This window comes from Lagenorhynchus albirostris, chromosome 9, assembly GCF_949774975.1.
Source record: "Lagenorhynchus albirostris chromosome 9, mLagAlb1.1, whole genome shotgun sequence".
Classification (NCBI taxonomy): domain Eukaryota; kingdom Metazoa; phylum Chordata; class Mammalia; order Artiodactyla; family Delphinidae; genus Lagenorhynchus; species Lagenorhynchus albirostris.
Window position 1 is genome coordinate 93,578,833 of NC_083103.1, and position 20,277 is coordinate 93,599,109.

General features: G+C 53.1%; 1 protein-coding gene across 3 annotated transcripts in view; it reads left to right on the top strand.

Moving 5' to 3' along the window:
* CEP164 (centrosomal protein 164) overlaps positions 1–20,277 on the top strand; it is a 71,051-nt gene that overhangs the window by 32,239 nt on the left and 18,535 nt on the right. For all 3 annotated transcript variants that reach the window (XM_060160460.1, XM_060160458.1, XM_060160459.1), the window contains 8 exons: positions 19–96; positions 8,024–8,407; positions 9,373–9,453; positions 11,327–11,410; positions 15,400–15,485; positions 16,559–16,726; positions 17,588–17,734; positions 19,334–19,471. In XM_060160460.1, the coding sequence (XP_060016443.1) occupies positions 19–96; positions 8,024–8,407; positions 9,373–9,453; positions 11,327–11,410; positions 15,400–15,485; positions 16,559–16,726; positions 17,588–17,734; positions 19,334–19,471 (1,166 nt within the window). The remainder of the gene's footprint in view (positions 1–18; positions 97–8,023; positions 8,408–9,372; positions 9,454–11,326; positions 11,411–15,399; positions 15,486–16,558; positions 16,727–17,587; positions 17,735–19,333; positions 19,472–20,277) is intronic.

Below are 20,277 nucleotides of genomic sequence, written 5' to 3' on the forward strand. Positions count from 1 at the left end.
CATCGTTTTCATTTTCAGAGTGTCCGAAGCTCAAGTGAGCTTCTTAAGAACCTGCACCTGGACATCGGGGCACTGGGGGGTGACTTCGAGTATGAGGTAAGAGCCTGGAGCCCCTGCAGGCAGATGCCTCAGCCTGGCAGGTCCCTCCTTCCTTTCTTTTTTTTAAAAAAGTATTTATTTATCTATTTGGCTGCGCCGGGTCTTAGTTGCGGCATGCGGGATCTTTAGTTGCAGCATGCAGGATCTAGTTCCCTGACCCAGGGATCGAACCCAGGCCGCCTGCATTGGGAGCGCATAGTCTCCACCACTGGGCCGCCAGGGAAGTCCCCCTCCTCCCTTCTTAAGCCTTCCTCCTTGTGGGAGACTTGTTTGGAAAGAGTACCATTTTGTCCCAGTCCTGTCCAGATGGGATTTCTGGGGTTTGGGGAAGCACAAGCGTGGAAAGGAATTCATCCATTCACTCATTTCTCAGATAACCACCGTTTATTGAATGTTTCTACATGAGGCACTTTGCTAGGTGCTATTGGCCACGCACGCCTCGGTTAGCTGTGGTCCCTGCCCTCGAAGAGTTTACAGTCTCATAAAAGAGAGACTTACGTAGCTGGGACTCGGAGTGGAATGCAGTGCCGCCGTCAGGGTGGTGAAACACAGTGTTGTGGCTGGGGAGAAGTCGGGGTCTCCTGTCCGTTTGAAAGGCCTTATTGAGAATCTGACATCTGAGGTGAGCCAGGAAGGACGGTGGGTGGGGCCGGACGAGCAGAGGCGAGTGGTGAGGGAGAGCTCCAGCAGCAGGGCACTGCACAGGAGCGGAGCACGAGGGTGTCTCCTTTGCCTGGAGCCCAGGGCGCGTGTGGGAGAGGAGTGGGAAATGGGGCTGTGGAGGTAGGTTGGGCTGGGTCGTGGAGGACCTGAGTGCCAGCTGAGAAGTTGGGACTGGGTTACACCAGCATTGGGAGCCATGGGAGGTTTTGCACAGAGGTGTAATGCTGTCCAGATGCCTAGCATTTGTCGAATGCTGGCTGTGTGGCGGCAGCTGTGCCGTGGTCGATCCCAGCACTGGTAAGGAGTGGCCTGGGCGGGCCTCTGGGAGTGTGCAGTTGGAGAGAAAGGATGCTGGGCACTCTGTGCTTAGTGAGCGCTTAGTACTCGTTGAATAAATGAATATTTAGGAAACTGTAAAGCAGGGCGAGGTGTATAAAGAGCTCGAGCACAGGTGCACTCTTTGGAGGAGTTCTGAGGGCAGAGAAATTACCTGCCCAGAGATGAGGGAGAACTTGGATGAGACAACATTTGCCCCCGGTCTTGAAGAGTAGGGAGGTTTTAGATGTGGGGGTGGAAGGGATGTTTTAGGCAGGTGGACAGCTTGAGCAAAGGCACGAGGCCTGGGAAATGCAGAATATGGATGGAACTAGCTTCCGGAATATCCCCCCAGCAGTCCTGCTGCTTCTCATCTCTTTCCCTGGTCTGTCCTCCATTCCCACCAGAATGTCCCTTCCTTCCTTCCTTCCTTCCTTCCTTCCTTCCTTCCTTCCTTCCTCCCTCCCTTCCTTCCTTCCTTCCTTCCTTCCTTCCATCCATTTTTGGCTGGGTTGGGCCTTTGTTGCTACGTGGGCTTTTCTTTAGTTGCGGTGAGCGGGGGAGCAGGGGCTACTCTTCCTTGCAGTGCACGGACTTCTCATTATGGTGGCTTCTCTTGTTGCAGAGCACGGGCTCTAGGCGCGCGGGCTTCAGTAGTTGCGGCACGCGGGCTCAGTAGTTGTGGCTCGCGGGCTCTAGAGCACAGGCTCAGCAGTTGTGGCGTACGGGCTTAGTTGCTCCGCGGCATCTGGGATCTTCCCAGACCAGGGCTCGAACCCGTGTCCCCTGCATTGGCAGGAGGATTCTTAACCACTGCTCCACCAGGGAAGTCCCAGAATGTTCTTTCAAACAAACAAACAAAGCCTGAAACTCATCATGTCGTCGTAATAACTAAAAAACCCCAGTACATTCTTCTACTTGAAAAAGAACATTCCCTACTATTTGTTCTCGGTCTATTGTCTAATTTATTAATTTTTAACAATTAAGCTTTCTCTAAATATGTCCAAAGTATTCACACAACCAATAAATCATGAAGTCAACAACTCAGATTTCCCCAGACATTGAAATATTGATTGCAAGGTCAGTTAAACTTTTCACAAAATAGAAAATTCTTTTAAAGACTTTGAACTGAAAGAGATCACTCACATTTATTAGAATGACCACAAAACTGACCAGTGAAACAGCAGTGCCCGTATCATGGATTTAAATGTTTCCTTATTATCTTTTATTTATGTCCTTATCATCCCTTTCCACGGTCTTATTGTTTCTGACTCTTTCTTCTTGGTCTTCAGCTCACCTTGAGAGCTGGGGGAAGGTCCCAGGTGGGCTGAGGTTGAGAATGCTGGCTGACACCTAGGTGTAGGTGGGCTCTCGCAGCTGACCCAGCTCTAGCCATTGGGCAGGCCCCATGTTATACTTAGCCTCACTCTGTAGCCTCAGAAACGGTCCCCGTTTTCGGCTCTGCGCAGTCAGATATGTTTTGATTGTGACTTTGATGCTTTCTGCCACGTGACACGTTTTCTGAGTGTCATCAACCTGATCTGGCTCTACTCTGACACTTCCTTCTGAATGGGGCCTGGTCTGTTTGCATTAAATCCAAAGCCTTCTGTTTCTGGTTCCCTGAAATGATAACTTTATTTCTTCTCATCTGCCATTAAGACCTTATGATGCTGATGGAATCAGTGGCTCAGGTTTTGAGCCTGGAAGGATGTCCATGAGTAGGAATGGGGTGTCAGGAGGACTCGCTGGCTTTTGGAGAAAGAGGGTAGTCTCCACAAGACTGAGCAAACTGAGAGTAGGGATTGTGCCCTGTTCACGTGTGTGTGTCTGGAACCTGGCCTGCTCCCTGGAACTTAGGAAGTGCGCGGGTATGTTTTGCTGAGCGATTGAGTGGATGAATAGGTGAGTGAATGAATGAGCCACGCTGGGACCAGAGGGTATCCTGGCAGGTCGTGTTGTGCTTTTTTCTTCTCTGGGCTTTCCCAGGTCCTGGGTAGAGTGGACCCTGGATCCCCGCTTCAGCTGGTGGATTGAAGATCCCGATGTGGATCAATCATGATGTGCTTTGACTTGGGCTAGTTAATTTTTCCTCTATAATAGTTTACAAACGTCCACAAAAAAAGGGATTTTCTTCTTTGACATGTCCTGGATTCTCAAAAGCTTCCCTTCTGATCTTTATATGCTTCTCTGGGGGAGTAGAGCTTTTAAATATATTTTTTATAACCTCTTTAATATAAATAGGCAACCCAGTGTGATGGGGAGAAATGTCTGGAGTGGGAGGTGTTAAATACACTCCCCCCACCCCCACCCCATCTCTAGCATCCCAGCAGATTTAGTTCTTTTTGCCACATGGAGTGTTGAATTCCTGCGTTCTAACCTCAGGCAGGAACTGGGGCTTCTCCTGGTGGGGAAGGTTAGTGGTGGGGATGAACGGGGGTTTTAGGACAGACAAAGCTGCCTCTGCTTACCATGCCCTTTAAAATGGCTTTTGTCCCAGTTTATAGACCTTGGGTCCTCTGAGCTGCCCACCTCTTCCTGCTTTTGGGCAGCCCTGGCAGCCTGAGATGGAGCGCTTATTCTGTGGTTTGTTTTACCCTGTTTCGCTGTCAACAGTCACTTTGCTCATGATTCCATGAGAGGGCAGTAGGATGGCAAGAATGCCTCTCACTCTCTCTCTCTCTCTCTCTCTCTCTCTCTTTCTCTCTTTCTCTTTCTCTTTCGCTCTCTCTCTCTCTCTCTCTCTGTGTCTCCTTCCCCCTCCTCTCCTGCCTTCAACTTAAACCCATTTCTAGTCTATTACAGAATCAAAAAGGATACATTCCTGGAACAGACACTGAGAATGGAGGGGAGTGCAAGAGGGGAGGCTGAAGGGTAGGTGAGCAGGCAGCAGATGGCCTTGTAGTGCTGGTGAAAAGACCATCAGCAGATCAAAGGGGAGGGAGGGAGCTGGGCTTAGAAATAACAGGATGATGTCAGTGTGATTGGAAAGCGCTAACAGCACTGGGGAGCAGTGCAAAGAACTGAGACCGACTGGGTGGGAAGGAGACATGGAAAATAAACCGACTGGTGTTTGGCTTGGTGGGGGGGGTCTCCCCAGAACGGGATCAATGCAAGGACATGGTGTTCCGCTCCCCTGTCTCCCACTCTCGCCCTCCTGAGCCGTGTGGAATGTAGGGCCCCTGCCTTTGTGCTCTGGACCGCAGCAGGGGGATTGCAGCATGGGAGACCTCATAGCTTTGGGGGGATATGTTAAATATTCATGAAATGGTTCGTACAGGCACTCTCCTGCACCCCCCTCTTCATGCAGATGGCAAAGTCTTTTTGGAAAAAGACAGCAGGAATTTGCCTTATACTCAAGGACCTGGGGCTGTGACAGGAGGAGACAGAAGGAGTGTGAGCACGGTTGAGCTGAGAGCAGAGCTGTGCTGTGGGTACATCCCCCGGGTGCCCTGCAGAACACTGGCGCAGGAGGCTGTGCGCAGGGGCCTGGGTGTGCGTCCTGGGCCGGGCCTCAGGCCATGGGCCCCGCGATGGAATGAGGAGCAGGGGCTGAGTTAAAGGAGGGGAGCGTGGAGTCAGCTGGGTTTTCCAGACACTCAGCTCTCGTTCATCCATTTGTGGATAATCCACAACAAATGCCTAGTCTCCCCCTGCTGTCCTTCCCCTCAAGACGTCCCCCTGGCTGTCCTGTCATTGCAGTTAGTTGATGTGGGCGCAGGGAATGCAAGTTCACTTATTTTCATGTTAGCCATGTTTTAATATTTTACTATTTACGTAGACAGAATAGGATAAGCTCCATGGAACATTTTTCTTTTGAAGAATTTTAGCTTGAGAGTGGCATAGCCTGGGCCTGACATTCTGTAGTCTGGCCATATTCTCTCATGTGTAAGAATGGGAATCTCCCCCTGGATCTGGTGTCTTCTGATTTTTGATAGGTTACTTGTTTTTCCGTCATCTTGAATATTAATAGTTAATATTTGTTTAGCTATTTTCCATTTCATAAGCACTATAACAAATAATAGTCTAATCCCTGTATAATTTTGTAAAATAGATATCACATCTCCATTTTACAGAATAGGAACTCCTGTATCTGCATTGACCCACTTAATCTTTTTTTTTTTTTTTTTTTTTTTTTTGCGGTACACGGGCCTCTCACTGTTGTGGCCTCTCCCGTCGCGGAGCACAGGCTCTGGACGCGCAGGCTCAGCGGCCATGGCTCACGGGCCCAGCCGCTCCACGGCATGTGGGATCTTCCCGGACCTGTGCACGAACCTGTGTCCCCTGCATTGGCAGGCGGACTCTCAACCACTGCGCCACCAGGGAAGCCCCACTTAATCACTTTTAATATTCAGTCAACAAGCATTGACTGAGCACCTATTATGTGCCAGAAACTAGACACTGAGGATAACAGGGAGCTGATTTGGTGAGGGCAACAGGCAAGGAAGTCAGCAGTTATAAGACAGTAGTTGTTGTGAAAGAGGATGAGGAAGGCTGATCTCAGGAAGGCTTCCTGGAAGAGGCGATGCCGTGAGGACCAGTGGGAGCTTGTCAGGGTAGATTGTGTGTGTATTAAGAACGCACACGGCAGAGCAGGGAGATGGTGTAATGTTTGTTCACAGGCAGGATGTGTGTGTGTCTGGAGATGACCTCAGAGGAGCAAGCAGGGCTGGGCTGGGTGAGAAGGGCTGTGGGCCGTGTGAGGAGATGTGAACTGGTGGTCCGACACCTCTTCTGCCCCCTAATCCAAGGCCTGTTGCCTTTCTTTCATCATGAGATGAGCGCGGCCGGGGTGGCTTGGCTGTGCTTGCTGAGTCAGACCCCTCACTCCCCCCGAGACACTCCCACGTCCTTCTTGGCATCCAGGAGCCCCACAGACCGGTCACTGCGTGCTGGCTGCTGCCGAGAGCCGGCTGCTGCGGGGACACCTGGCCTCGCCCTGAAGATGCCTCTCAAAGAGGAGGAGCTCATCTTGGCCCCTCTGCACCCAGTGACCATGAAGACTTCCTCCACACTATAAGTTAGGGTGTCAGGAGGGTGGGAAGCCGTGGAGGGCACCCTGCCTTTGTGCTGCCAGGGCATGAGGGAAGCCCACCACTTCTCTGTTCAGCCTCTGCTCTTCTCCCTGGGACAGGCGTGGCACTGACCACAGCGTCACCACCATGTCCGGTGCCCTTTGCTTTGGGCAGTAAAGGCTCATAGCCAGGGCCACCTGGGATGTTTCACTTTTCTCCATTCTCAGCTGAATTCCTTGAGGGCAGGACCCATCTTCCTATTCAGGTCGCCACGGTGGGGTTTGGCTCATAGAAGGTGCTCGGTGACTGAACTTGTGGGTCTCATCGTAATACACGAGTTAGCGCTTATGGAGCGCTTACGGTGCGCCAGGCGCGGTTCTCTGTTCTTTACTCACTCGATGAGTGTTAACTTATTTAATCTTTCCAACAATCTTATGAGATAGGCCCATACCCCCGTATTTTAGAGGAAGAAACTGAGGCCCAGAGAAGTTAAACAGTTTGCCTAGGGTCCCTGTAAGCACGGAGCCAAGATTTGAACCTGGATGTTCTGTCTCCGAAGTCGGGCTCTGAAGTGGTCTGCTTTCCTGCCTCTCTTAACCATCCTTGGAAAGTCTGGGTGGGCTTGTCAGTCGGCTGCCAGACCTGCAGTGGATGGTCATGGCCTTGGGTTCTGTGGGTCCTTTAACAAGCAGACAGCATGGTGAATGGCGTGTTTGGGGCTTTTCCTTGGCCCTCTGGACTCTAGTCATCACGCTTCTTGTTGGAGTGTCCAGGGTCAGGCTTCAGGAAGTCTCAAAAATCCCTGCCAAGAAGTTGTCCACGCTGGCAGCCCAGGTTTAGGACAGGTGTTTTCTGGGAAGAAGGCTTCTCTGCTTGAGCCTAGGAGAGATCGCAGGCTGTATTTCCAAGGGAGGAGTTCCTTTTTCTCTTGTGGGAGCTCTAAAGGTTTCTCCTGGTCTTTACCATGGGGTTCGTGAACGAGGAGCAGGGTGGGCAGCTGTAGAGGTGGCCTGCTCCCATCTCCTTTCAAGAGACCCTGCAGAGGGGACCTTGGGGGATTAACGGCCTGCAGCTGCTGAACCTTTGATCCACCCCGGCTCGTGCCAAGGCCGGGCTTGTTGATGGAATTGATGGGGTGCAACGGGCCCCGGAGCAGGGCCATTTCTGCATGACGGCTGCGGGACTGTCCATGGGGCCGAGACCCTTTCAGGACTGTGCTGTGGCCTGAGGCTCTCCTACTCAAGCCCCCTCCTTCCCTCTCCCATGTCACAGGTCTCAGACCTGCGTTCCCAAGCCTCTCCCCACCTCCCGTATCCTCATGGGCATTTCCCCCAATTGGTCTTCTACACACCTCACCCCATCTGGCACCTGCTGCCCAGAGGACTCACTTGATGGTCCTCCGACAGAGGAGCCTGGCTCCAGGGCTGCTTATGCAGCCCCCTGAGGCTATAGGGAGAGAGCTACCCTCATTGCTGTGCAAAAAGTGTACCCTCCTGATATTTCCTCCCTGCTGCCTTTTAAAAATGAAAACTCTAGACTTTGGTACTTTTCTCTCATGCGGTTCTCCGTCATCATCCTCGTAAACAAATATTGACTTCTGAGCCTGCCATCTAATGGGGCTGGAATGAGCCAGATTTATCACTCGAGAAAGTGATGGGTGGTGACAGAGTTGTATAGTGCAGTGCACTGGATTCCAAGCTCCTCAGTGGACGGGGGTCAGGTTGGGTGTGTTCAGATCACCATAGAATTTCAGAGTCAGTGGAGCTGGGCTGGAGCCAGGAACCTGTGTTTTTAAATGCTTTTGAGGTGTGGGATAGCCATTGGTTTCAGAACTGTAGGCATCAAGGAATGGCAGCTCCGTCTTGTAGCAAGTCTCTAAACCCTTTTATTAATTCCTGACGTCTTCCTTTCTGACACGGTCTTCTGCTCCCCAGGAATCTCCAAGAACAAGCCAGCCAGAGGAGAAGAAGGACACTTCTCTGGATTCCGATGCTGCCAGCCCCCCTACTCCTGGCAAGCTCTTCGGCCGAGGTGCAGATAGCAGCCTGAGCAGTGCCGATGGCCAAGGGCAACAGGGAACAGGGGCAAGTTGGCTTCCAGAAAAAGCAAAGAATGAGAAGAATGATCCCGGGATGTCCAGGAGTGTGGCGGACCCCGGGGGCGACCCCGCGGGCGATCAGCCTGCCAAAGCCAATAAAAAAGAGGCACCAGAGGACCCGGTGGATGCAAGAGAGGAGGGTTCCCTGCAGGAAGAGGCAGCAAAGGAGCCAAAGAAGGAGGCTTCCGCCCCGAAAGAGAGCAGATCAGAGGCGAGCGAAGTAAGTCACCTTGTCCCGTGGGCAGCTGCTGGCTGCAGCCCTCTGCTGCTCTCTCGTGCCCTGTGCACGTTGCTCTCCCTTCATCTTTATTACTGAGTCAGGAGCTGCATTTGCAGGCCCGGCAACGGGTCGGCAACATCAGCCAGAACCCTTAATTGTGACAAATATGCCCAGACCCAGCAGGCAGTAAAATCCTGAATGAAACTCCAAACCTGCTGGCGCTAGAAATTCAGAGCAGAAAATTGCTTTTCCGTTGGCACCTCCTGGGGTATTCCTATTCCTCTGGTCTCCCACTTGCTTCCTCTTGCCATTTCCTGCCTCCCCCTCCTACTTCTTGACATCAGTTTGGGGTGAGTCATGGTTGCAGCCTGTGTTCCTGCAGAGAGAGGAGCCTGTTGAGGGGAGTGGGGGGGGACGTTTGGGAGTGTCCTGCCCCGGCATTGGTCAGTTAGGGTACAAGAAGACTCTTCATTGGTCTCTCTGGCTCCTTTGAACAACCCAAGACACTGGAGTCTTGCTTGGTAAGATCAGGCCAGTGACTCGGATGGATAAAAGTAGGACCCAGCTGTGAGAGCATTTGGCATCTTTATTTTCCAGCCCTTAGTCCCGCCCTTCCTCCAGGTGGATGGTGAGGGAATTCATTTAAAGAGCTTTTAGCTACTTCCTGGAAAAGATACTCTCATCTGTTTTCCTAGGATCCCATCAAACTTCCCCACTGCCGACTTTCTAACCATCTCCCACTCTGCTTCACTTGGCCCTCCTTCCAAGTGTAAAGAGTGTTGCCCTGCCCAGCCTGAGGGGGCCGGGGCAGGTGTCCAGAGAGAATGGGAGGGTCCACAGGCCTCTTCCGGGTTTTCCAGAAGAGGTGGATTTCGGTTTGGGTTCAGCCCTGTACTGGCACCGTGGATAGTGATCTGTCCTCTGTCCTCTGCTCTGGTGACTTCTCTGTGGGTCTGTCTCCCCAGGAGGCAGAGATCAGTGAACACATGAAGGAACTTCAGCCCTCAGACTCCACTGCTTCTGACCCCAAGTCCTTTCTTGGCCTGGTGAGTCTGAGATGGGGGGCAGCAGAGTGGTGGTGAAGAGCATGGGTTTGCGAGGTCCTGTGTTTGAGTGATTCGCTGAGCATCTCACAGCTTGTAAGTGGGGAAGTTAGGACTCAAACTTGGGTCTTGTCTAACTCCATTTTCTCAGCCCTGCGTACTAAGGATAACACTACCTACTTTATAGGTTTGTTGTGAGAAGAAAGTGGTGTAAATAGTATAAAACATTAGCATATAAACATTAAACAAACACAGCTGTTATTACTATTACTGCTGTGTGAATTGCCTGTGAGATCATATGAGGTCATTGCCTCTGGGCTCTAGCAGGAGCATTACATGAACCTAGGAGGTTAGAGACTGTGTGTTTATGGAATCACTGAGCCATGGTGAGGACCAGTCCTCAGGCTCTCAGGCTCTGACCAGGAAGGATGCTGTGGTGTGGTATCATTTCCCAAGTTACGACTTTGTCCTGGAATGCCAGCATCCATGGTTTCTTTGTCCCAGCGCTTCCACGCAGCCTGCTGTAGCCTGGCGTCACTTGCCAGGTTTGTTATCTATGGGGAGGAGTTCGGGGTGCTTTCTGGCAGAGCACTTTTTCCAGAAACCACACTCCATCTGTTCGGAGGAGGCAGATCAAAGGGAAGGGATTAGTGGGAGAGGGTCAGGGATGAACAGTAACGATACGAGGGGGTGCAGAGGAATTAGGAGGCTGTGCGCTCAAGCCCCTCACTGAGCCATGGGCTTAGGAACCAGATGGCAGCTGCATTGAGTGGAGTAGAACTCACGCTGAAAGGGAAATGTCATCAGCAAAGAAAACCCACAAGCTAGGAACGGGAGGCAAAGTCCTTGTTGGCACAAACCGTCATGAAGAATCACTGTGTCACAGAACTCTCTGAAGCAAGGGCCCCGGCCCTGCTGAAGGAGCCACTGTGTGGAGGAACGGGCTGCCCATCGGCATTTTTCTTCTCTATGGGAGTGGGTGGAGGAAGCCACAGACAGCAGGACCAGACCTTGGCTGGGCGCGCCTGCATTTATCAGGGCTGATGACAGAACTGTCCCTGTTAGCGTGCTGTCAGGTAGCCGTCCGTCACCTAGCCCAGTGACGATCTTGGGCTCGGAGGGGGCGGGCTCGTGGCTCTGCGGCAGCCAAAGGGCTGCGGGGAGCTGGCACCTGTGTGGGCACTTGCTGCCCGTCCCAAAGAGAAGCTGGTGGAGGAAGTGGCCCTAATTCATCCCCATTGTCCAGAGGGACACCTGTATGGGAAGGGGAAGGAACCAGCTGGGTGGAGCCTGGCAGGCCCTGGTGTCCAAGCTGCCCACAGGGCTTCTGGGCACTTTGGCCTCCTGGTTGGGCACCAGGAGGGAGAGACAGCTGGAAAGTGACATGCTTTGCAGCACATGTCACACAAAGAGCTTGGGCTTTGGAGTCGGCCCAGGGCACTTCTGACCCCCAGCCCTATTGCTTACCAGATGCGTGACCTTGGATAAATTACTTGGGCTCTCAAACTGCTTCCTCTGTGAGATAAGAATAAGAGGATCAGTCTCATAGGGTTACTTTTTTCCCTGTAATTTGATTATGAAAAATTTCAAACATACTGAAAAATTAAAAGACTTTTACAGCGAATAGCCTCATTCTCACCACCTGGAGTCTACAGTGAACAGTTTACCGTACCTGCTTTGCCACATACCTTTCCATCCAGTCGCAGTGTTAATTTTGAAGGTGAAATTAATGAGTAGCTGTCGGGGTGCTTGGTACAGTGCCTGGCATGTAGTAGGCGTCTTTCTGGAAGGTGGGGGTGGAGGAGAGGCCCTGTATCCCTGGTGGGCGCTGAGCGTGACAGAGGAGAGCTGACGTCCCCGTCCCTACCATCTCCAGGACTTCGGTTTCCACAGCCGGATCTCGGAGCACCTGCTGGATGTGGGCATGCTCTCCCCTGTCCTGGATGGAGCCCGCTGGGAGGTGAGTCTCTCTAGGGCTGGGCTGGAGCCTCACTTTTGAGGATAATCAAGAGCTGAGTCCTGCCCATCCCAGGGTGCATTTCTGGGAGTTCTCTCCCTTCTGATTCATTAAGGCAAGGCCCTGACGGTGCCTGTGATGGGGCTTCCGACATACATGCTCTGTTGCTGCCGTGAATTCAGTCATTCCATGTCCTCCACCGCCATATATTTATCTGTTTATCCAGTCACTTAGCAACTGAGGGCCGACCACTTGCTCCCGTGCAAAGCGCTGTGTAGTGTATGGGTTTCAAGGCACTTCCCAACCTGGCCCATCCAACCTCTGCAGCCTCATCCTCAGCCCACCGCCCATGCCCCGGCTGTGCCCACCACTCGCCGTTCCCCTGGGGCCACACCCTCCACCCCCTTCACCACTCTGCCCGCTGGGCTGCTTTTCCTTTTGTCCCGGCAAGCTCTTTCTTGGTCTTGGAGGTCCACCTCTGACGTCACCTCCTCCAAGCACGATTTATCGTTCCTTCCCTTGCTCCACTTAGTGCTGCTGCTTTTGTTTTATGGTTCTTTGTCTCCCCTGCCAGATGTAAGCTCAGACACAGACCCTGTCCTTAAGGAGCTTGAAGCCAAGATCATTTTTGCCTCCTCTGTAGGGTTGTTGAGAGGAGAGCGATTCTGACATGTGGTCTTTACAAGTCTGAGCGGGCATTTGGTTTGGGTGAAACAAGGTATTTAATGTGAATCAGGCCTGGGTGCCCTTAGTGAAGCGAGTCCTGAGACAGGATGGAGTTACAAGGTCGGTTGCATTTGTGCCCGACATGTTCTTCTCGGTTCTGCTGGACCTTGGTCCCCACCGTCTGCAGCACTGCGGTTTGGAGGCCTTGAAGGGCACAGACAAGGCCAGGTGGTGTTTGTCGGGAAGGCTTTGGAGCAGGTGATTTGAGAGACACCTTGCTGAGTAGGCCGGGCAAGGTGAATTTCCATTGCTCCGTCTCCAGAATCTGGCCAGCATTAGAATACTTGGGGGGCTTTAAAGAAGACAGATTTCTAGGGCCTGCCTAAGACCTCATGAGGCGAGCAGCCTCTTTTTGGGCCATGCCACTTGGTATAAAGCAGTACCAGGGCCTGGCTTGCATTTGGTTCTCATGAGCACCCTCTGGCAGCCGCCCTGGCAGAGGGGGCCCTAAGCTGTATCTCATGACCAGCGTGGGGCAGCGCTGGGTGCTCAGGTTGGCTGACCGTGTGGAGCCCTTTGCGGGATTGTGTCTGCCCCTCAGTTCAGGGCACGGAGGGGCTGAGCAGGGAGGTAGAGCTGGAGGGACAGGAAGCAGCCTCTTTGTGGGACGGATAGAACCATAGGTACAGTCCCCTTTGTCTTTCCGGGGGGCACTTGTCCGTTTTCCATATTCTCTGGATCTCTCCCAAGGCCAGGGCCAGCACAGAAGCTTAGAACTGAGCTAAATTAATTTTTGTTCACTTAAACATTTTTTGTGCATCTTTATTGAGATCCAATTGACATAAATAAACTGGACACATATAAATGGTACCATTTGATAAGTTTTACCATATGTATACACCTTTCAAATCACCACCACGGTCAAGATAATGATTATAATGAATTACAAACATGATGAGTTTTATAATAGGTTACAAAAAATGACCATAAAGTTATTTCAAATAATACAGAAGGTCAAAGTCTTCTACTTCCTGCAGCCTTACTCCCTCCCGCAGGTAGGGACTGTTAGTTTCCATTAACATTTTTCATGTGCCTTTCCGGACAATTTTCTGTACACATATAAGCATGTATTTATTTTCTATTTGTTAATCTTTTTTTTTCCCTACAGAAATTGGAACTGTGCTATTAAAAACTGCTTGGCAATATGCTCTTCAAATTCGAGAATAGACCCTTAACTGATTTCTGTGCTATTTCAGGTCTGCCCTACTCCTCTTATTGGTTGCATAGCATTCTGCTTTATGAATGCACTGTGACTTACTGGGATTTATTAAACTGAGGACTGCATCATAAACAAAAAACAAAACCCCGGAGCTAAGTTTAGGTTGGGGAAGTGGTGTTTCGAGCAGTCTGAGACCGGAGGCTTAGCATGTGCTTGTGTCTCCCCTTTCTGAAGAGTGCCGATATGCCTGATTTCTTTGTCTGGTTCCTTTGACTCCCTTTCTCGGGCAAAAATGTCTAGGGAGCAGGTAAAAACTCTGCTCAAAATACCTCTGTCTGCGTACTTACCCAAGGTGTCCCTTATTCTGTAGCTGGGGGCTAGTTGAGTTTCTAGCAGAAATATGGAAGGTGAAATAAGAAGGAAATAGACAGGCCTTGTCTGTAGCTTGTCCTTTCTGATTCAGGGCTCCGTCCGCCGATATTAATTACAATCACTGCACTTTGTTACCCATCTTGTATTTTAGTTTGTGAAATAGATTGGCCTGTGTGATTGTTTTTGTTTTTGTTTTTCCTTGAAAAGAGAGGGGGAGCTGTCTGCTGAGCTCGTTGTGAATTGTAGGGAAGACAAGTTGTGAGTTGAGCTCTGGAAGGGAAGGAGGTGGGGTGGGAGAAGGGCGGCCCGCCCCGCCATTGTCTGCGGTCTCTGCCCGGCTGATGCGATTAGGAGTGGCAGCGCTGGCAGGGAGCCCTTCTGCTGCGGGCACCAGGAGGCACTCCCAGGCAGCATTGCTATTTTTCATGTAATCTGGGGGAGCTGGCCTGTAGTTCAGACCCATCCAGATGGCAGAGTCGGCCACAGCTGCCGGGGCTGAGGCTGCCAGTGGAGAGGTGTGGGGGGCTGGGGGCATGGGGCTGGGGACGCGGAGGTGTACCAGCCCGGCCGGAGCCCTGCTGGCGAAGATGGAGTGAGCTGTCTGTCTCCTGCCCCACGGCTCCTGTTAGCCCTCGTGTCCCGGAACAGACAGGGCTCCTGTCAGTGTGACAGAAGGAGTGCAGGTCCCAGGATGGGGACTGGCACTGGCAAAGCTGGTTTCTTCTGTGTTTTGTTTTTCCTCAGGCTGGGGAAGGGGAGAGGGGGTATGAGGAGAGCTCGTATTTGTGGCATTATGCCTTCTTTTGGGCCGGAGTCGGGCTTTCTGTACGTGATCTCATTTAATCTTCACCAGAAGCCCTGTGAGCGCTGGTTTGCTATCCCGTTTCGTAGTGCAGGAGGTGCTAGAACAGAGGGGTGAGTCCAGGCTGACTGCCCTACTCTCCCCGCGCGACCTCACCCCTGCAGAAAATATGTGACTGTGTCAAGAATAGTCCTTTTTCACCAGCTTGCTAAATTCGCCTAGACGCCTAAGCTTTAAAATGAGATTTGGGGTTGGCTTTTTTTGTTTGTTTTGCGCTGTCTGGCTGGTAAAATCCCTGACTAGGAAGGGGGCATCATTGTCTACTGATGGGACCTGGGTGTCGGGGGAGCAGAGGAGCGCCCCGTCTTCCTCCCTTCACGTGCCCACACAGTGCCCTTCTCGTCTGGAGTACAGCTCTCTGTCATTTCACCAAGTCTCCATGCCTCCAGGGTCCTTCCTCTTTGACGCACTTGTCTGCTGTGCCCAGTCTTGTTCGCTTAATTTGAGCGTCCCCGATTATCACTGACACTGGTGGTCTGGGGCCTCTGTGGATCTGGGGTGTTCATGGATGGCTCCGCTTTGTACAACTGGCAGTGAGGGGTTTCCAACTGCAGAAGGCAGCATTTTCTTTTTCTTATGTGTTCTGCTTCAGCCTCTGCCTCTGCCTGCAGTGGCTTTAGTGCCTGACTCATCCTCCCCAGGCCAGCAAGGCTGGCCCTGGGAGCAGCTGTGAGCCTGGGGGCTTAGCCAAAGCCCCAGGGCCTTCACTGTGCAGTAGGCGACCTTCTCTTCTGCATCCCGAGTGGTCCTCACTCACCAAGAGCCCCCTCTCAGTGCTTCCTCCTGGCATGAGAGTCAGTTGGAGGATTAAAGGACCCAATGCAGACCCCCCAACCCCCAAAGTATACACTTTCCACTGCTACTTGCCTACAGGCCCAGAGGTTGGGGAGAGAAGACAAGGATGCCAGCCAGTCCAGCCAAGATGAGCTGCAGAGCAAGAAGTCCAGAGGCTCGGAGAGGTATAGTGCGTGGGAGGCCACCCTCAGGGACTTTGGGATGGCGTGGACTTGGGCAGAATTCCTGGCTTTGGTCTACGTACCTCAGAGTGCTCCTGCCTGAAGGCAGATGGTGAACTGACTGGATGGCCTTGCAGAGTCTGCGTGTGTGCATGTGCGTGTGCGTGTGTGTGTGTGTACGCAAACCAAGTTAGGAGTGGGAGGTACTGCTGGAGCATATGGGAGTACTTTGTGCCCATAGCACCATTGTGGGGACAAGGCTCTGTCCTTTTCATCAGATTGGATGAAGCCTTGTGTGTCCCTGCTCGTGGGCCAGGGCTGGATAGCCTGCTCGAGGTCCGGGGGACCATGTTAGAGGGTCGGTAGTGCAGCTCAGAGCTCCGAGCCAGGCCTTACCACACCAGAAATGGCCGTGGCTCTGTGTGTGTGTGTGTGTGTGTGTGTGTGTGTGTGTGTGTGTGAGTGAGAGAGAGAGGAGAGAGAGAGAGAGAGAGAGAGAGAGAGTGTGTGAGAGAGAGAGAGATTGAGAGACAGGAGCTTCCAGCTTCTCAGGCCTGAGCCCATGATAAGAGAAGGGCTGCCACCCTGGAAGGGGAAGCGGGTGGTCGTGACACTTTTGGGACCCTGAAAAGCTATCAGCATTCTTACTTGAAGCTGCAGCTTCCTGCATCGCCTATAGTCTGACCATTGGAGTCTGGCTTCTCTTTTTCTCCCTGTTTTCTGCTCAGTTCTTCCATCATCACCCCCCGCCCCCAACACACACACACACTCTCCCCGGCCCCAGTGATGGCAGGAATGCATACACCTGTGAGTGTGCCCCGCTCTCACTCCTGGGCCAAGCAAATGCAGCCCAGGGACCTGGGAAGGCTGAGTGTAGTCCAGGCAAAGGGAGAGCTCCGGGGGGAGTTCCCTCGTCCTGCTTTTCTGGCTGCTTTGGCCTCCGTGGGCTCTCCATGGAGGTGGGGCCCCGGCTGAGGTCCAGCCCGCAGGAGGCATGGACCTCGGTCCCCGTACTCCACTCCCCAGTTCTCCTGCTGCTGTCCGAGTGGAGGCCCTGACTCTGCTGCTCTGCCCAGGTTGTCTCCTCCTCTTCTGCATGGGGAGCGGCTCCAGAGCCCCCTTCACAGCCAGGCCACGGATGAAGGGCCCCCGCAGCCCCTGGAGGAGCAGCTGGAACAGAAGGGGGCAGAGGAGCCTGGGGAGGGCTCTGCAGGCAGCCCCACGCCCCCTGGTTCCCTGCAGAGGTAAGGGTGGGCTGGAAGCCTCCCAGGGTGGGCGTGGCGGGCCTGGAGAGGTGGGGAGAGCAGGGGGCGGGGTTGCAGCCTAAGCATCCGCTACAGACATTTCTGCTGAGTGTTTCACACAAGCTGGAGAGTTAGGAAATCTGCCTCTTCCTCGTCCTTGGCCTACAGCTAAAGTTGGGGTGCACAGTCTGATTAGGGGAGCTTAGAAACTCTGGAACTGGCAAGTATGTCTTCTGACCCAGCTGCCCTCCTGCCAGGGGCCGGGGCAGAGACTGCTGTCACCCTGGACTAGGCTGTTCCTGCCAGGGGGGCCATTTCTCCCGGTCCCCACCTGCCAGCCCCCTCCTTCCCAGCAGGCATCCCACTGCTAGTCACTCAGCAAGCCTGTGGGGAGCCCTGCTGGGTGCGGGGCCCGGGGCTTCCCTGAGGCCAGCTGAGAGGACCTTCACTCCCTAGCCTGCTCCAGAGCCGGTGTAGACTTGCTAGTTTGCTCCCCTGGCAAGAGAAAGACGCTGGTCTTAGAGCTCATCTGGTTGGAATGAGTCACTGGGGGAGGCTGCATAGCAGCCGTGTTTAGTCGGCAGCATCCGTGGAACTCTGCTGTGTGCAGAGCCTCTCCTGGGCGCCATAACCATTCTGCACCCACCTGGGACGCGAATCTCTGGTCCCTCAGTGTAAACTGCTCGGGGAGAGGCAGGGAGGGGAGCTGGGATCTGAGACCTGAGATAGGGAAACCACAGGTCTTGCCAGGGCCGCTGCCTCCTTTGTCCCCATCACAGACCTTTGACCCTGAATGGGGTACACCTGGAGCCTCTCACCTTCCTCTGGCTTTAACACAGTTGCTTCCTTGTTGCTGTGAAGGGAGGAGATCCCAAGCCCACCCGCCGCCCACGAGAGGGGCGAGGAGCAGTGCTCCCAGGCTGAGGGGCCGGGCCCTGGGCAGGATGAGGCCGAGGGGCCCAAGGAGAAGGTGGCGGTCGGCCCCACCCTGCCAGTCTCGCCAGAGGCGTAAGGGCCAGTTTTCACATCTGTCCCTGCCCTGCACTGTGTGTGGATTGCTTCAGTGCCCATCTGGTCTTGGACGGTGGGGAGGGGTTGCTCTGGCTCCGGCTCAAGGAGTGGGGTGGGGGGAGAGTGAGCGAACCCTTGGTTTTGCGTGCAACCTTGACCCCTCAGCAGCCCCCGGGGCTCCCCTGGTCAGCACCTGGGCTACGAGGCTGGAAGCGAGGGGGAGGGGGTAGGGTATCTCCTGGGTCATTAGCAGAAACCTGGTAAAGCGTGTTTTCCCCTCTACCAAGCATGTTTTTCTTTGAAAAAATTATTGAGGTATTTATATACACGAAAGTACGTACATCTGAAATGTCCAAGTCAGTGAGCGTTTACATACGTATACACCATATCACAACCACCCAGATCATTAGCAGAACATTTGCATCCCTCCTGAAAGTTTCCTCAGGCCCCTTTCCTCTCAGTCCACCTGCCCTAGGTCACCGCTATTCTAGCTTCTGTCCCATAGATTCGTTTTTCCAGTTCTCTAACTTCATACGAATGGAATTATCCAGGACACAGTATATATCTTTAGTGCCTGGGTTCCAAGCTCAGCTGTGCTCTTGCACCAAGCACGTCTAAAACTTAGAAGCCTTTCCGCTCTCCTCCCCTTTCTCACCCCTTTTAGAGATCAGGAACCTGAGGTTCAGGGAGGTGAAGTGATTTGCCCAAGGTCACGTCGCCAGTCGGTTGCAGAATTAGGACCCGAGCCCTCCAGTCGCCCGAGCCGTCGACTTCTGACCCTTGCTCTGTAGCCACCGTGCCTTTTCTCTGCATGGAGAGAAACGGGTGTCAGGGTGACACAGGTTTTCCTGTCCGTGAGCTGAGCAGTACAAGAGGATGAAGCGTCCTCAGGACTCGGGCTGACTGTTGGGCAGAGACAGGTTCATGCCCTGATTACTCACAGGAAGCGTCACCGAGAGCTGGCGGGGCACGTGAGTGCACAGTCTCATGTCATCGCTGTAGCGCTGCAGGAGTGATGTAGGGAAGGGGTAGCCCGTTTTTCAGGTGGTGATATATCCCACAGTGACAGCTCTGCCCCTGAGGAATGACATAGCTTTCCCAGGTGCCCTGGGTGGCTGTGGGCAGCCAGATCAGGGTGCTTTTGATGAGGACAGGAGGTGAGTGGGGTTCAGAAACAGGACCCTCTGGGCAGAGGTCAGAGGGCATTTTCCCAGGGCTTCTGGCAGAGAAGCTGGCCAGTGAGGCTCCTCCTGGCTGCCTGGGCTGATGAGTCCCCTTCCTTTGCGTTTCTCCTCCCATCCCAGTGAGGCTGCCCCTGCTGGGGGGCTCTCTCCTGGACCACACAGTTTCAGTTTACACAGCGCCCTTAGGAAATGTCTTCTGTTCCTTTCCTAAGTCTTCTCAGGCTCCATAACTTCCTTGTTATTAATCTTCACAGCTACGTTAAGAATGGATTGATTTTCTGGGACTCGTGGGGAGTGGCTCTGTGTCTGTGCCTCATTTGTATCCATGGGATTTTCATTTATGAAGGTGACTGAGTGACAACACAGAGAGGCCCATGCCACTGAAAGAAGAATTTATTCCTTATATTTCCAGAGAGAAGAGGGCGTGCCACGCCGGGTGGGGCCACTTGGGGAAGGACCAGGGTTGGCCAGGAGGCCGAAGAGGCGAGAAGGAAGAGCATAACCCAGAGCCTTCATTGGGGTTTTCGTGGGAAGCAATGGGCGAGACAGGGTAAGTACCCTGAGCGAGTGGAGGGGTGGAAAGTTTGAATAATTTTGGAGGGCTCTGGGCCTGGTCTCTAGTTACCTGGTGCCTGGCCCTGGGTGATTTGGGGCGTGGGAAATAGATCAGGAGATGGTAGGGGGTGTAGGGATTGGTTGGTTTGCATGTGAAAGACATACTCCCTTTGCTGTCTCTCAGGATCGGCTGATCTGGGAGGGGGCACCCTCTCCTTGACCAGCCAGCTTTTTCAGATGCCATAACATCATGAAATACAGAAAATAAAAAGCATGATTAGTAGAGTCTGTCACCTGCATAGATATTGTCAAGCTGAATCAGGAGGAGTTCAGAGCAAAGGGCAGGTCAGGGAGTGCAGGGCTAGCAAGCAGCCACCGCTGTGTGTGCTTTGTGGCCAGAGGCCTGGGTCTGGGAAACAAGGGTACCCTTCCGTTTGTCATCCCAGCATCTTTCATGAGGTGTGTATAGAGAGAGGGTAAATGAATTAAAACAACTGGGTTGAAAGTGAGCGGAGACAAGATCCCTGATAGTGATCTGAGTTTTAGTGGTACCCTGGCCATTTCAGGGCCATGGGTATCATATCCGCCTCCCTCTCCTCCCTCCCTGCCCGCCTTCTCTCTTTGCTTTCCCTCATACGGCTCGGAGTAACTCGGTGGCCCGTCTGAAAGGACGACGCTCTTACTGAGCCTCTTCTTGGCCACTAACTGTTGCAAACTGTGTCTCACTGATGCTGATACCTGAGGAGTGGCCTAGAAATCGGACCTGCCTCTTCCTCTGGAGTCTTCAACTGCCCAGTTATC